The sequence below is a fragment of the Gobius niger genome, assembly GCF_951799975.1.
Source record: "Gobius niger genome assembly, chromosome: 6".
NCBI lineage: Eukaryota > Metazoa > Chordata > Actinopteri > Gobiiformes > Gobiidae > Gobius > Gobius niger.
In genome coordinates, this window is record NC_136857.1 from 4,391,766 (window position 1) to 4,408,042 (window position 16,277).

General features: G+C 39.4%; 1 protein-coding gene across 1 annotated transcript; it reads right to left on the reverse strand.

The window, feature by feature from the left end:
* Window positions 1-8,232: 8,232 nt before the first annotated feature.
* Window positions 8,233-15,670, reverse strand: ocstamp (osteoclast stimulatory transmembrane protein; the record flags this gene model as incomplete). Its single annotated transcript, XM_079558277.1, has 3 exons — window positions 15,620-15,670; window positions 11,561-12,539; window positions 8,233-8,571 (listed from the first exon to the last, which is right to left on the reverse strand). Exons 1-3 carry the CDS (start codon window positions 15,655-15,657, stop codon window positions 8,233-8,235), a joined length of 1,356 nt encoding a protein of 451 aa, XP_079414403.1. The 5' UTR covers window positions 15,658-15,670.
* Window positions 15,671-16,277: the final 607 nt, after the last annotated feature.

Sequence of the window (16,277 nt, forward strand, 5' to 3'; positions counted from 1 at the left end):
AAAATGTGACCAAAATATGACAAAAAATGACAAACATTTGATTAAAAAATGACAAAAATGTGACAAAATGTGACGAAAAAATGACAAAAAACGGACAAAAAAACAGAAAAAAAAACGGACAAAAAAACGGACAAAAAAATGAGAAAAAAAAAACAAAAAAATGACAAAAAAATGACAAAATGTGACAAAAAAATGACAAAAAAATGACAAAAATGTGACAAAAATGTGACAAAAAATGACAAAAATGTGACAAAAAAATGACAAAAAAATGACAAAAATGTGACAAAAATGTGACAAAAAATGACAAAAATTTGATTAAAAAATGACAAAAATGTGACGAAAAAATGACAAAAAACGGACAAAAAAACGGACAAAAAAATGACAAAAAATGGCTAAAAAATGACAAAAATGTGACAAAAAATGACAAAAAAATTACAAAAATATGACAAAATGTGACAAAAAATGACAAAAAATGACAAAAATGTGACAAAAAAATGACAAAAATATGACAAAATGTGACAAAATTGTGACAAAAAATGAAAAAAAAAATTGATAAAAAATGGACGAAAAACTGACAAAAAACTGACAAAAAATTGATTAAAAAAATGTCAAAAATGTGACAAAAATGTGACAAAAAATTTATTAAAAAATGACAAAAATGTGACAAAATGTGACGAAAAAATGACAAAAAACGGACAAAAAAATGACAAAAAAATGACAAAAAAAATGACAAAAATGTGACAAAAATATGACAAAAATATGACAAAAATATGACAAAAATATGACAAAAATATGACAAAATGTGACAAAAATGACAAAAATGCGTATATTGATGTCCACGGCCGGGGTCTGATCGCCAAAATATTCATGTCGATACTTTTGTCTAATCGCTGCTTTTGTCTCGGAGTCTATCCAGGTTGAAATAAATAGTACTACACAAAACACTATTGTGAATTATCTGTAACTTACACCATGGTCTGGGTGAATACTGGATTCTGATTGGCCGGTGCATTATTTTGGTATAACCGCACACGTAGTCCGGTAGTTAAATCACTGGGATATCACTCCGCTGTGGCGTCGCCATAGCAACGCATGACACAGCTGAATCAGATAAAGGCGTAATTAGTGACTGACAGGAACGTATGAGATGGATTTTGTGTTAATTTCAACGTTTTTGGCCAAAACAAAAGGTTTGCTAAATGTTTGTAGAGGAGAGTGAGCAGCTAGGTTAGCTACTGTTAATAACATATGAGCTTTACATTTCTATTGGAAACGGTTAAGGCTATTCATCATTTTCAGGCGTACATAAAATGATCCTGCATTGAAGCATATTTGTCTGGATTAGTAAAGTCAAACATAAAAGTTTCAGTTGGGGGGGCCCAGGTGTGAGCGACTCCACCGCAGCTGTTTCCATAAACAGTTGAGCTGGTTGAGCTAGCTAGCTAGCTTCAAGTTAAACAGTGTAAAAGTGAAATAACTCCTGCCCACGAGAGCCGCATATCGGTGTTTACTTCCAGGGAAAAGTGTTTCCGGGTTAGTCCTGTTGTGTTGTGATTCTGTGCTGATGTTGTGTCGTTGAGCCTGACTGAGATCCTCGTAATAGCTGCGGAGAATGACTCGCTCTGAGACCAGCCTTCAGTGACCGGCTAATAACCCACACAAAATACTCCCGTAGTCTGGCAGATTTAGTGAGTTTAGTCAATGAAAAAAACATTTATTATAAATGTTACGTTTGTGGGACCCTGGTATAAGCGGATTAAACAACGAGGAGCCGCGTTAGACGTTATAATGCAGGAGGAACAACACTGTGTCGGGCGTTAGAACCGTCTAATGCGGCTCCTCGTTGTTTAATCATTACTTGGCAATACATGAGTCACAATAACTTGCACAGATTACTTTGATTGACAATACGCACCGCATTTTATGAAGTCAAAATACAAGTGCTTGCAGTATTTTTGGATCGGATCTATCATCAGTCAATGTTTTTAAAATTCTCAAACCAGCACCGTCTTTTAACTGTGGAAAAATGGCATAAAGATGATGCACTCCGGGTCCCAACCTTGTCATAACATAACAAGTTAAAAATAATGCAGTTTTAGCAGCTGCACTAAACCGGATCCCCCTCGACTGACCCGCCCCACACGGACGTCCATCATGAATAATGCATGTCGCTATAATAGAGCTGCTGTCCTGGCGCGGCTTGTCAAACACCGGGACAATCACGATGTGGACACGAAGGAATCGAAAGTAGATGACGCAGACGTTTTCTATTATTACACGTTCACACACAAGGCGGGCGTCGCCTCTTGCACACGGGCACAACGACAATGCAGGAAATCGTCTCTTCGAAGATTTTTCATCCAGACGAGGAACAAGATCAGTCATCCTCATCACCACATGTTTCACTTTTTATCAAAGAAGGAGAGAGCTGCAACACGCCTCAAAAGACTGGCCAAATGTCCTGTATTCTGGAAGAGCACAGAAGGGCCACTGGCTCTGGGGCCACCGGTCTGACCCCTCACTTTACCTTACCCTTACCCCCGGGCGAAACCGAGCTTTACCCAAATCTAAAAGCTTAAAAGAAAAGCATCCAAAAACAAAAAGCAACAAAAAAGTGACGAAAATGTGGCGAAAACGTGACGACAAAGCAATGAAAAAACAACAAAAACATGACAAAAAAACCCTCCCGAAAAACAAGAGACGAAAACACTGCAAAAAGTGAATATCAAGCATTGGCTTAAATGACTTGAATTGAGGAAATGTATCTTGTTTTGAGCGGTTTTCACTCATTTAGACACTTTTCCTGATCGGACCGAGTTTACTTTGCTTGTTTGAGGACATTTCAGACCAGTTCTTGGGTAAATCTCGCTTGAAGTAAGTAGAAGTAAGTAAGAAAGTAAAATTGCCAATGAGATAAAACCAATTTTCTTACCCCATTGGCAAAGAAAATGACCTGAAATAAGGACTAAATGTATCGAAACGAGTCAGAAACATCTCAGAACAAGTGAAATAATCTAGGACAAATGCCCAAGAACTTCTTAACAAGTCAAAACAACTAAAATTTGGATTATTGTGCTCAAATTGAGATGTTTATACTGATCTTGTTAAATACTTTTTGCAGTGAAAGTGACAAAAAAGTGACGAAAACAGGCCAAAAAGTCACAAAAAGTAATGAAAAAGCAGCAAAAACAAACATCAACAAACAAAAATGCAGCGACGACGTGACAAAAAGTCACGTTTCTATTTTAACTTTCAAATGAGGCGTTACAGTGTTGCTCTCCAGTCAAGAAGCCTTTGGATTTGGGTAAAGCCGAACTGGAGAAAACGCTCTCGGTTAAAGGGGCTATAAGGAGTTTAAAAATGTTAACTTAAAAGTATTTTCCTCCCCCTACATGTTCCTCCATGTCCTCATGACCTGTTCACCGCAACTGCCTCTAGAAGCTGCAGTTACACGTACGACCTGAGGTGGCAGTAGTGAGCATGAAATGACTAACTTGCATCTAGCCCCTTTAAGGCGGGTGGTAAGAGGTTATCATATATATTTGTGGAAGTGAATTTGGGCCAGGCTGCACTGCAAAGAGTACTTAACTAGATCAGTATAAACATCTCAATTTGAGCATAATAATCCAATTTTTGGTTGTTTTGACTCGATAAGAAGTTCTTGGGCATTTGTCCTAGATTATTTCACTTGTTCTGAGACGTTTCTGACTCGTTTCGATACATTTTGTCCTTATTTCAAGTAATTTTCTTTGCCAATGGGGAAAGAAAATTGGTCTTATCTCATTGGCAATTTTACTTTCTTATTTCAAGCGAGATTTACCCTAGAACTTGTCTGAAATGTCCTCAAACAAGCAAAGTAAACTTGGTCCGATCAGGAAAAGTGTCTGAATGAGTGAAAACCGCTCAAAACAAGAAACATTTCCTCAATTCCAGACAATGCTTGACAATGCTTGATATCATCTTTTTGCTGTTTTTCAGGCCCAGTCCGCCCCTGAAAGAGTGGGACACAAACCACGAAACCCTGGAAAATCTAAGCCGCGTTTAGCAGCTATTCTTAGCCGGGAGCGAGTCGTGAATTATGTATCAGGCGGCGACAGAACCGGACAGTTTCGGCGCGACTCGTCAAACACCGGGACAGTCACGGCGTGGACACAAAGGCATCAAAAATAGATGCCACAAAGAGATTCTATTTATACCCGGGCTTAAAATAAACCCGATTCACGTGGGATTTATAGAAAAGGAAGACAAGAAAACGAGAAGTGTGTGTTTTTTTTTTTACAGGAAGGCTATTTATAGAGTGGATACAGTTACACGGGCAGAACAAAAATCAGATAACTAGAAACCAGATAACCCAATACTCAGATATGCAGCGTTTACCTGAACTTCAGAAACACTTTCAGACAAAAAGCATAATGTTATATAAGTTTTTTGTGCACTGTAAGGTAGTGGAGGAAGCACAACATAAGGCAGGGGTAGGGCAGGTTTTCTTGGCGGAGGCTGATTATTAGCCCAAAGTAAAGCACAACACTGGAAAAAGGACCATCTTAAATGAAATAAATGACATAAAATTGCTTGAATTTAGTTAGTTAATTTATTTTCTTCAGCCATTATGAACATTTAAATCACATGTCACATGTTTTGCAAAGATCTTAGACATTATACAATAAGAAAACACATACATTAAGAATTTAATCTAAATGATGCCTGACCGAAAGGGGTTTAGGCTGAAGCCAAGACTTATTCTGCCTCTAAACCCCTTTTACAACTGTGACTCTGTGTCCAAAGAGACACATTATACACTTTCTCTAATGCCAACGATGGAAACACTTAAAACTTAAACTTCAACAATCAGAAATGATGCTTTGTTTCCTCGATCGACTTCTTTTCTAATGCTCTTCATTCAAGCGTTCTATACTTCTCTATCATTTTTAACTTATACATTTTCTTAAATGCTTTAATAGTTTTTGGAGTTGAATAGATAAACCGTTCCATAGATCGACGCCTTTAACTGATAAACACCTCCTCTTAGTATTACTGAGCGCCAGAGGTTTTTGCAGCAGATCAGTTCCTCTGAGGTTGTTTATAGATTCTCTAGTTTGAAACATCTCCTGTAAACACTGAGGGAGCATGAGATTGTGAGCTTTGTACATCAACAGGATCATGCAATTTTAAGATATTTAGTTGAATAAAAAGTGGATTTGTTGTTTATTCTGCACGGCTGATCACTCTAACTGCTTTCTTATGCAATAAAAAGATAGGTTGTATGTTAGTTTTATAGGTGTTCCCCCATATTTCCACACAACAGCTAAAATGTGGAAGGATGAGGGAATTGTACAGTATATATAATGCGTTTTGATTCACAGAGGTTTTTATTTTACATAATATGGCAATAATTTTAGAAATTTTAGTCTTTAGTGTATTTATGTGCACTTTCCAATTTAACTTATCATCAATATTGATTCCTAAAAACGTTGTTACGTACACCCTTTCGATTTCTACCTCCCCAATTTTGAGTTGACACGGTTTGTTTACTTCCTTGTTTCCAAATACAATATATTTAGTTTTATGCAGATTTATGGAAAGTTTATTTATATCAAACCATTTTTTTAGTATCTTAAAGCTCAGTTCCTACTGTATTCAAAAGCAGCTCAAGATCTTTTCCAGAACAGCACAGACTGGTATCATCAGCAAATAGGATACATTTTAATTTGTTGAGGACTTCAGTGATTTCATTAATGTACATGATAAATAGTTTAGGTCCCAAAACGGAGCCCTGAGGAACACCGTGGGTTATTTTTCCCTCCTTTGAGTTCATGTTATTAATATGTACGTACTGATTTCTGAAGTTCTTCTATGTTGAATTTGAGTCTGTTTGAACTAATCCAACTACGATACAAATGCTAGAGCGCCAACGGATGGAATAACGACTACTAGAGGTTTTATCTCGTCTAAGACCAGACCAAATCCACTCAAACCTTAGATTTAATCTGTTAATTTAAGTAGATTTATGTCATTTCTTCCTTAAAACGATTATTCTTTTTCCAGTGCACTTCTTTCAAACGCTAGTGTACATAATATATGACCTAATTGGGTGTATTGACTATATTTCTACCTTTTTTCTCCCATTTAACTCTAATAATGTTAAAAGTACTCTCTGATTTGTGTAATAATGTTTCTCAAAATCATCTTGAGGGCCGGGCCTGACGTTGCCGACCCCTGACATGGGCAAAACAATGAATATGCACAGAGACGTCAGAACATTGTGGATTTCTCATGATTAGGGCTGGGACTGAAAATATTAGTCGTCTAGAACCATCTGCAAATGTGCAATGTCAAGAAATGTGTGGAAAATGGGGGGTCATTTTGGAGGAATTAGAGAACATATTTGTAATAAAAATGAGGGAAAAATTGAGGCAAAATGAGAAAAAAATGTCTAAAAACATTTGGGAAAATTTGGCACAAAAAAAAAGAAAAATGGGTAAAAAAAAATGTTGGAATAAGGGGAAATATTAGTAATAAAAAAGAGGGGAAAAATTGAGGCAAAATGAGAAAAAAATAGGAAAATATAGGGGAAATATAGGGGAATGTTGGAATATGGGAAAATATTAGTCATAAAAATGAGGGAAAAAATTGAGGCAAAATGAGAAAAAAATGTCTAAAAAATTGGGGAAAATTTGGCACAAAAAAAAAAGAAATATAGGGGGGAATGTTGGAATAAGGGAAATATTAGTGATAAAAATGAGGGAGGAAATTGTGAAAACTAAAAATTGGGGCAAAATATGTAAAAAAAAAAAAAAAGAAAAATATTTGAGAAAATATTAGCCATAAAAATTAGCAAAAAATTGGGACCAAATAATAATAATAATAATTTTTTTAAAAGTCTAAAAAATGGGGGAAAATTGGGCAAAAATAAATAAAAATGGGTAAAAAAAAAAGTTGGAATTAGGGAAAATATTAGTAATAAAAATGAGGGGGATAATTGTGAAAACATAAGATTAAAAAAAAAAAATATTGGGAAGTGGATCAAACATTAGGCAAAAAAAAAATCAAAAAGGAAAAATGGGCAAAAATAGGGAAAACAATTGGGCAAAATTGGGGGGCGGAAATCATTTATTTGAGCTGAAACTACTAAGTCACTTCCTTTAATGCTGTCAATGGACCAACAGCAAAACAACTTGAATCTAAAGGTATTTTTCCCCCCAGTATCTGCTTACAATACTTTAATTAATAACATTTTCGATACCTGCAGTATAGTACTGATCCAGTAAGATATCTAATTAATCACATACTCCAATAAAAGGGGGTCATTCCTATTGCAGAAGCATTTTCAAGCAACACAATTCTTAGGTAGACTTTGTGGCGACCTCATGAATGAAAGAAAAGCGACAGAGTCTAGTTCTCTGTGCCTGTTTTGTTAAAGCTCCACAGTGACATCTAGTGTAGCTCCATAGAATACCAATGAGCAGGGGCGGACTGGCCACATGTCCATTCTGGAAGAGCACAGAAGGGCCACCAGTCCCGCCTCAACCGAGCTTTACCCAAATCTAAAAGCTAAACATAGAAGCATCAAAATTGTGAGAAAAAGAGGATGAAAAGTCAACAAAAACGTGAGAAAAACAAAACAAAAAATGATTAAAAAAACAACAAAAATATGACAAATGTGGCGACGTCACGAAAAGTTTCCGTCACTTTTGTAGGTCTTTGCTTTCAAATGAGGCGTTACGTTGTTGCTCTCCAGTCGAGACGCTTTTAGATTCGGGTAAAGCCCAGTATTAAAAAAACATGAATCTAAAAGGAATTCCGTGGAGTATGGTGCACCACAAGGCTCAATTTTGGGCCCATTATTATTTATTATTTATATTAATGATTTTGCTTCTGCTTCTACGACCACCTTTCCCGTTCTTTTTGCTGATGATACCGATCAAAAAAATAATAATAAAACGCAGAACTGTGGAAAATGCACTCGTTAATGTTAAGGCGAGGGGTTAAAGGTTAAAATATGTATTTGTGGAAGTGTCACAATTACGCTAATTTGGGCCAGGCTGGTCAGAGTCCAGGGCTGTTTTTTCAGTCCCAGTCCGGCCCCTGAACATAAGTGACAAAGCAAAGAGCCCCCACATTGTAGGCGTATGTGCATTTGAAGAGGCACGTGTTCACACAGGATGTTTGCGAAGGTGTTAGAGTGTGCACGTGTTCACAGTGAGGGCTTTTGTAGGCTGCATGATGGAAACTTCACACGTTCACCACACGCAGGCCCACGCCATCCACACCCGCTCTGTGGACTTTCCCTGCCCTGTGAGCCGCCCTTTTCTCCTTCTGCGCCGTGAAGAAAGATGCGGAGATTTTGCGTCGCATGCGCCCGGCGTAAACCTCCAGAAACACCAGGAGGTAGGACAGGAGCCACAGAGCCCCCAGCAGCAGCGTGACCCCCGCTTTGGGCCGGGACGTGGTGACGTCGCAGAGGGACGGCCCGGGCGTGTAGGTCCACTTGTAAGCGTGGTGGAAGTCGGTGAGCTCGTGGGTCACGCATGACGAAGGGATGAGGCAGAAGACGGGAGAGAAGAACTTCACCTGGACAGAAACAACATCAGGCTCAGCGGGAAAAAGGCCACACTGGGGCCTTAACCCCTTAACTCCCGCCTGAACCGAGAGCATTTTCTCCAGTTTGGCTTTACCCCAGTCCAAAAGCTTCTGGGAAAAAGGTGGGAAAATAGCAACAAAACTGAGACGAAAACAATGATGGAAATGTGACAAAAAAGTGAGAAAACATTGACAAAAAAGTGACAAAAAATGGATGAAAAAGTGGCAAAAATGTCACAAAAATGTCACAAGAAATTGACAAAAAATGGACGAAAAAATGACAAAAATGTGACCAAAAAAAATACAAAAATGTGACAAAAATGTGATAAAAAATGGAGGAAAAAATGACAAAAATATGACAAAATATGACAAAAAATAATACAAAAATGTGACAAAAAAATGACAAAAATTGAATAAAAAATTGACGAAAAAATGACAAAAATTGGACCAAAATATGACAACAAAAAAGACAAAAATGTGATTAAAAAAATTGACGAAAAAATGACCAAAATGTGACAAAAATGTCAAAAAAAATGCTAAAAAATTGACAAAAAAATATGACAAAAATGAGTTGAATGCCCAACAAAAAATTGATGGAAAAAAATCTGATAACGTGAGGAAAAAGATCCTCTCGGTTCAGGCGGGAGTTAAGAGGTTAAATGTTCGTGTGTAATTAACATCTGAACCTTTATTTCCCATCCTGGTGGCCCCTAAGACAGTCCATGATCAATTGTTTTCAGGGTTTCTGGTAGGTTTTCACTGCTGATTGAACCGTCTCCATGGTTACATAAACATTCCATCTTGAAAACCTACCAGAAACCCCCCCCCAAAAAAGAAAAAAGAAATAACATTTCTCCTGAAGCATCATGGGGCCACTGGGATAGATACAGACGGCGTCTCTGGAATCGCCCATATATGGTCATGTTTGAAATCAGTTAAGGGGAAAACAATTTTGAGGAAATAAATCTAAACTTTCTCTAATTATTCAAAAACTACAGAATTATGAACATAGTTTTCTACTAAATAAAGATACAAAGACATGCGGAGGAGCAAACGGAGACGTGCTTATGATAACTCTAGCTAGCGCCTGCTATGACTGCCGTTTTTTCACTTCTACAGAACAATCTGAGAAAATATCCATATGGACCCGATTTACACTTGACTTTATTTGTATGTGATAAATAAGTTCATTTTCCACCAGAAAATGGCTAAAGAGAGTGAAATATGTGTTTCCAAAAAGATTCTATTTTTTCCCCTCGGCAAAGCCACGCCCCCTTCTATGACGAGATGCCGTCTGTATTTAGAAGGTAAAGGCGCTCACTCAGCTCACCACCCACACAGCTACTGGGTCACTGAAAGGTCAAATACGCACTAATATTAACTTCCTTTTTTCATAAAAAGTTGCATAATGCATCTTTAAAAAAAAGCAGAGCCATAACCTGCTCTAAGGGGACCCAAACTACTAAGTGGGTTTCCTTTCAGTATTTATCTTCAGAAAATGTACAAAACGCTGAGTTTGTTAAAATTAAGATGTTGAGGTGTTTTTGAGCTTTAATTTTATTCAAAGCTTAAAACAATGATATTTTTGGGAGGAATGCATTATTATACAGTATAATATACAGCTGAAAAGTTTACATACCCTGGCAGAATTGGACTTTTTTAAACTATTTTTTCAAAGAATATGAAAGAAAACACTTTTTTTTTTTAAATCATAGTGAAAAAAGAAAGTGCCAAAATGAGCTGTCATTGATCCACAACTTTGGATCAGGGTCATTTTAAGATAAGATAAGATAAGATGATACTTTACTGATCTCACAGATGGAGAAATTGCATTCGATGAGAGAGCATCCGGCAGCAGCACCCATTCAGTGCGCACCACTCTTTTTCCACTCTTTTTTTTCTTTGGTGAAAGATGGTTGTGTCGCGGCCGCCATCTTCACTGTTTTGGTCACAGGAGGAGCTCTTGCGCTTGGCCACGATGTTCTTGGCCACACAGGTGTAGTTGGCCGTGTGGGACAGACGCGCCTGCTTGATGATCAGGTCCACGGTGATGTAGAAGTTCCTGTCCTCGGCCGGGTCCATGATCTCGTTGTCCTTCAGCCACTCCACCCGCATGACCTTGGAGGATGGAGAAACTGCAGCTGCCCTCGGTCTCCTCTGATCATCTGAAACGGTGCCCCGCCTCCTGTCTCAGAGCGTGGTGTCCTGCACTGGTCAGCTCCACCTCGTCCTTCCTCTTCCTCCTGCACAGCTCCCTCCACAGTCTATCACCATCTCCTCGTTGGTCCCTTTTGTTGTTTCCTGTAGCTCCTCTTGTGACGCCTCCTCCGTGCTGCAGGTGTGGGGGCTCTTGGTGCCTCTTCACTGTTCAGTGTCTCAGAAGAAGATGTTTGTAGATCTCAAATGGGTTTAGCTGATAAGCTAGCAGTTTGTTTACCTTCAAAAAGCTGCTTTCTTCAGGACCATTTTGGACTCTCAAAGTAAACAAATCCACCAAACCTCCACAAAAACACGGTAAAGACGTACAAAAGTATCCAGAAAAACAACGTGGTTCGCTGAAAAAGGCAAACAATTCAGCTGCACCAGGAGAGAGGGAGGTCACTTCCTATTTTCACGTCGCCATGGTTAACTATTTTGGTACTTTCTTTATAGCAAACTCGTTGTGTCAAGCCATTTATGTTTTTCACCATGACTGTAATTTTTTATTTACTTTGGAAAATGGTCACCACAAATTTTGCCAGAGTATGTCAACTTTTGAGCACAACTGTATGATTAAATGCTAATTTTGGTCGTGACTTGTCGTCAGCCAATTTTGGCCGATATAGAGAATATGCCGAAATATCGGTTGGGCCTTAGTGAGTAGTGTGAGTGGTGGTGGTGGTAGTAGTGGTAGTGGCAGTAGTAGAACCAGTGGTAGTAGTAGTAGTAGTATCAGTGGTAATAGTGGTGGTAGGCTTGATAAAGGCCCTTAAATCCTTACCTGAAAGTCGACATCGATGCTGGCGGTTGTGGTGGGAAAGTCCTCCAGCCAGGGCTCAATCACATCCACTATATGAAACACGACATAGTCCAAAGCCACGATCGAAGCCATGGCCATGAAATACAGCGTCACCACGATCAAAGTGATCAAACACGACGTGCATTCTGGACCCGTGATTCTACATCTTTTCAATTTACTTAAAGCCGTATTCGTGTCCGTTTTCCTACCGGGGTTGTCGAACTTGACCGACGAGAGGAAGGACTTCAGATATCGTGCGGATTCGTAAACGAGCACGGCAACAAAAACGGCGGCGAGGATCCGATTGGCGAGCAGTTTGCAGCCCTTCAGCGCGTCCCTTATGTAGGAGAAGTCGACGTGTATTTGCCCGATCGTTTTGGCGAACCTGCTCTTCACCTCGGACACGTCGACGCGGTTGTCGTGGCTCCACTCGCGCAGATGTGTCACGATGTTCAAGTCGTCTTTTTTCACCCTGATGGTCTCCTCCACCAGGTCCCTCTTGGCGTCGTTCAGCAGCTCGGACGAGTTGAGCAGGGTGCGCGTGAAGCCCTCGGCGGTGCACTTGAGGAGGCACACCACGGCCCCCACGTTGGCGCCGACGTTGGGCACCACGTTGACCAGCAGGAGGAGGAGGGAGGCGGAGATGAGGAGCCGGCGGCCCTCCTTGGTGCAGGCGGTGGGCAGGGTCATGGTCAGGACGCAGCGCAGGGGGTGGCACAGGGAGCAGGCGAGGAACACGGCCGCGCTGTAGACGCAGGAGGTCTGGACAGATGCATCGTGGGAGTATTTGAGGGTCGCGCAGAGCCAGTTGTAAAGGAGGCCTCCTGTGACGGTGGATAAAGCGAGGCAGAGGGAGAGGAGCGCGAGGAGGTCGGTGCCGGCGGGAGCAGGGGAGCAGTAGATCCTCCAGAGATGAGAAACTGCTCTGCTCGAAGACTCTCTGCAAGAGGCAAAGGCGCTCCTGCAAGACACAAACACAGTTATGATCCATAAGAGGCTCAAAGGGAATCTGTTCAAATGTGATACTTGGGAAAGAGTTAAAGGAATAGGCCACCGTTTTTACATACTGAGACATGTTCTTACCTTAGCTTTGACGAGTTCTTTAGGACCTGTCTGATCTTCCCCCGTGCCTTCAGTCACGTAAACACAGCGCAGACGGCGTTAGCATTTAGCCTCTCCCTCTCTCCACTATAGCTCCAAAACAGGTCAAGATAGAAGCTACCAAGCTCTTCCACGTTTTCCCTATTTAAATATGGTTACGTGAAGTGTTCCACTACAAAGTATAATTACACAAAGTTAAACAATGTGGATTTTCTTAGTGGAAAAAAGGGGGGACTATATTGTAAGGCGTAATAATACCAGGAGTAGTTTGGCATCCGCACAGTAAAGTGAAGATTACTGCGCGGATTTCGAACTACTCCTGGTCTGCGCTGTGTTTACGTGACTGAAGGCACGGGTGAAGATCAGACAGGTCCTAAAGAACTCGTCAAAGCTCAGGTAAGAACATATCTCAGTATGTAAAAACGGTGGCCTGTTCCTTTAAGGCTTGTTCTAGTTGGAACACTCGACCCATGACAGTTAGAGAAAGCAGCACCTACGTCTCATTTAAGAGACAACTGAAAGAACGGCTTTTCTGCCAACAAAGGTGTAACCATTAAAAGGCATTAGACAGGAACATATTTTTAAATACTTGCAGGTACAGGTGTGTGAGTGGGCGGGACGAGGGGAGTGGCCTATGAAAGAGATGCACTTTATGTATTGTGTAGTTGTTGACTTTGCCTGTTTTGTCTGTAATGCACTGCTGTGTGTTGTGGCTTCTATGTTTTATATTTTGTATGTTCTCGTCTTGTTTTTTATGGGACTGCGGATGGAAATTAGCCTTGAGCTAAATCCGGCACATTTACAGCACTAGTTGCCTGTTCATTAATATGCACTGTCCCATTCAAATAAATTAATAAATGAAATTAAATGTTCTTTGGAAAGAAGCATAAATATATGATGAAGCACTACGATGATTTGCGAACTGGTATTTACGGACATTATGCAACAATTTCAATCCTTTTTTTTATGCTGTCATTCATTAAAATCCAATTTCAACTTTTCACTTCAACAAAACTTAGGATGTATAAAAACATAAAACTTACCAGATACTAGTTAGCTACCCACTCTACATTTAAAATAATAATTATACAGCGAGCTCAAATAAATTACTAATATCTAATATATATTTATTTTAACGTGTTTTAACGTCAACTCATCAACTACTACTTTTTGTTTTCACAGGGACGGACGAAATTACCTTCAACTTTATTAAGCTTCGGTCTGAAAATGACGTCAGCTGCATTGTCCCAGTTCTGCAGTTTTTGTACTTGTGACCTGCGCACTTGAACCCTTGCACTTCAAACAAGTGCACACTTCGCAGAGGAGCGTAGGGCGCGGGGTGGGGACTGGGACAGGGACCTGCAGGCCGGTTCACAGGAAAACTCGTCTCATTGGTCAAAGTGTGAAGATGGAGCTCGTTATAACCTACTCTGGACACACCTGTTCTTTATTCTTACCTAACGATAATGTCACGGAGAAAAAGAAGCGCGTTTGGCTATGAGGACGGGAGTTTATTCAACCTTTCTAAAGAGGCCACTCGTCAGAAGTTGTTTTTTTTCTCCGGGATTCGGCGACTTCCACCAGAACAGTGTTTTTCTGTGACTGTCTCTGATGGATGTTTGGGGAACCCTCGCCAGATTAACTTTTATAACCAACGTGAATCCCATCATGTACTCCATCATCAACTCCGTATAACTGCATCGTGAAGTAACTTCACTAATTGCTGTTTATTTATTTTACGGTAAAGTTGTATGTGCGGAGAGAGGGGGCGGAGTTAACTGAATCGAAGCGTAGTCTTTTCCGGGTTTGAAAAATACCTCCAGAAAACACTTATATTTATCACAAAAATGAGTGCTGCATAATGGTAAAGGTACAATATATCATATAAATGCCTATACTTAACTTTGGAATGGCTAAAATAGCAGATACAGATCCTTTAATATTACTTACTCAATCAATCAAAACAACTTTATTCATCCCAATGGGCAATTCTGTTCACTGCTCTCTGGTCATAAAAAACAGTAAATGGAGACACATACGACCATATACAGACGTCATGAACTGTAAGAGCATCAGGACACAAGGGGACCAGTAAAAAAAGAACAAGATAAACTCTGCCTTCCTAGATGTTGTCACTTAAATTTCTGACAGCAGTCGGAAAGAAGGACTTTGAATAGCGGTTTCTTTTCTGTTGGGGGACGACATATCGCCTCCCGGAGGCATCAAAGTAAAGTGCGGCCGCAAGACATGATTTTGTTGACCCAAAATCGATGGAGTCTTTTGGACGACTCTTTTCTTACAGAGTGAGGCAAGGTCTTCAAAACGCACACCAGAAATCTGACTCCACACTTTGACAATGTGGTTCAGACTGTTCTTATTTTTCACAGACCGGCGTCAAACCAGCAAATAAAAGAAAAGGTTGAGACACTTTCAATAAAAGAATGATAAAAGTTACTTAAAATATTTGCTGATACATTAAAAGAGTTCAGTTTCCTCATCAGGTGGACTCACTGCTGTCCACGTTTGACAATTTGTGTGTAATTGACCACCTGAACCTGGAATTTGATGTAATGTACGATTTGATAAAAACACAGAGCAATCTATTAACTTTTTTTGAAACATTTAATCTTGTAGTTGACAGCTTTAAAAGTGGGCACAATTTTCTAATGACATTGTTTTGACAGTAGTTTAAAGGGTTAAGTAGATTAATGACATGTAATGTGCACGGAAAATGATTTTCAGCAGGGGAGATAAAATATTGAGTTTAGAATGTTCAATGTGTTAAAAATAATGCATTAAAATCTGTTAGACCACAGTAAACTATTGTAAAAGCGTGACAAATATGAATTAAAGTAGGTAATTGAAACCGTGCAGCTGCAACAACAAAAGCAGAGATTCAAACTCTCACCTCGGTTGATAAATAAATGAATAAATAAATACCTGACAGGTGTGAGAGCTGTCAGAGCGACAGGCTTCATCTTCTCTCTTGGAGGATTGGGAAGTGTCAAAGAGGAACTTCATCCAGTCAGCGTCATGTTGGCGTTCGTGGTAAACACTGTGTAACATGACCACGAGTCACATGAAGGAGGAGTGACACCGTTTATCCTGACCAAAAATGGCTTCACATGTTGCGAAATTGCAGTGGACGATGTTTCGGTCACAGAAATTATAAAAGAGTTTCATTTTTTATCACTGAAGGAAAGGGGATGTGAGATGTTTCATAAACATTCAAACATTCATGGTGTCAATTCTCATTAACCTCTTAACGCCCGCCTGAACTGAGAGGATCTTTTTCCTCACGTCAGATTTTTTTCGCCATCATTTTTTTTGTTGGGTATTCAACTCATTTTTGCAACTTTTTTGTCATTTTTTTGTCTCATTTTTGTCAATTTTTTTTCAAATTTGTGTCACATTTTTGTAATTTTTTCGTCAATTTTTTGTGACATTTGTCATTTTTTTTTCATTTGTCGTCACATTTGTCATTTTTTCTAAAGTTTTTTTAATCAAATTTTCGTGAATTTTTCCCTCAAATTTTAGTCACATTTTTGTAATTTTTTCGTCATTTTTTTGTCAATTTCTTGTGACATTTTTGCCACTT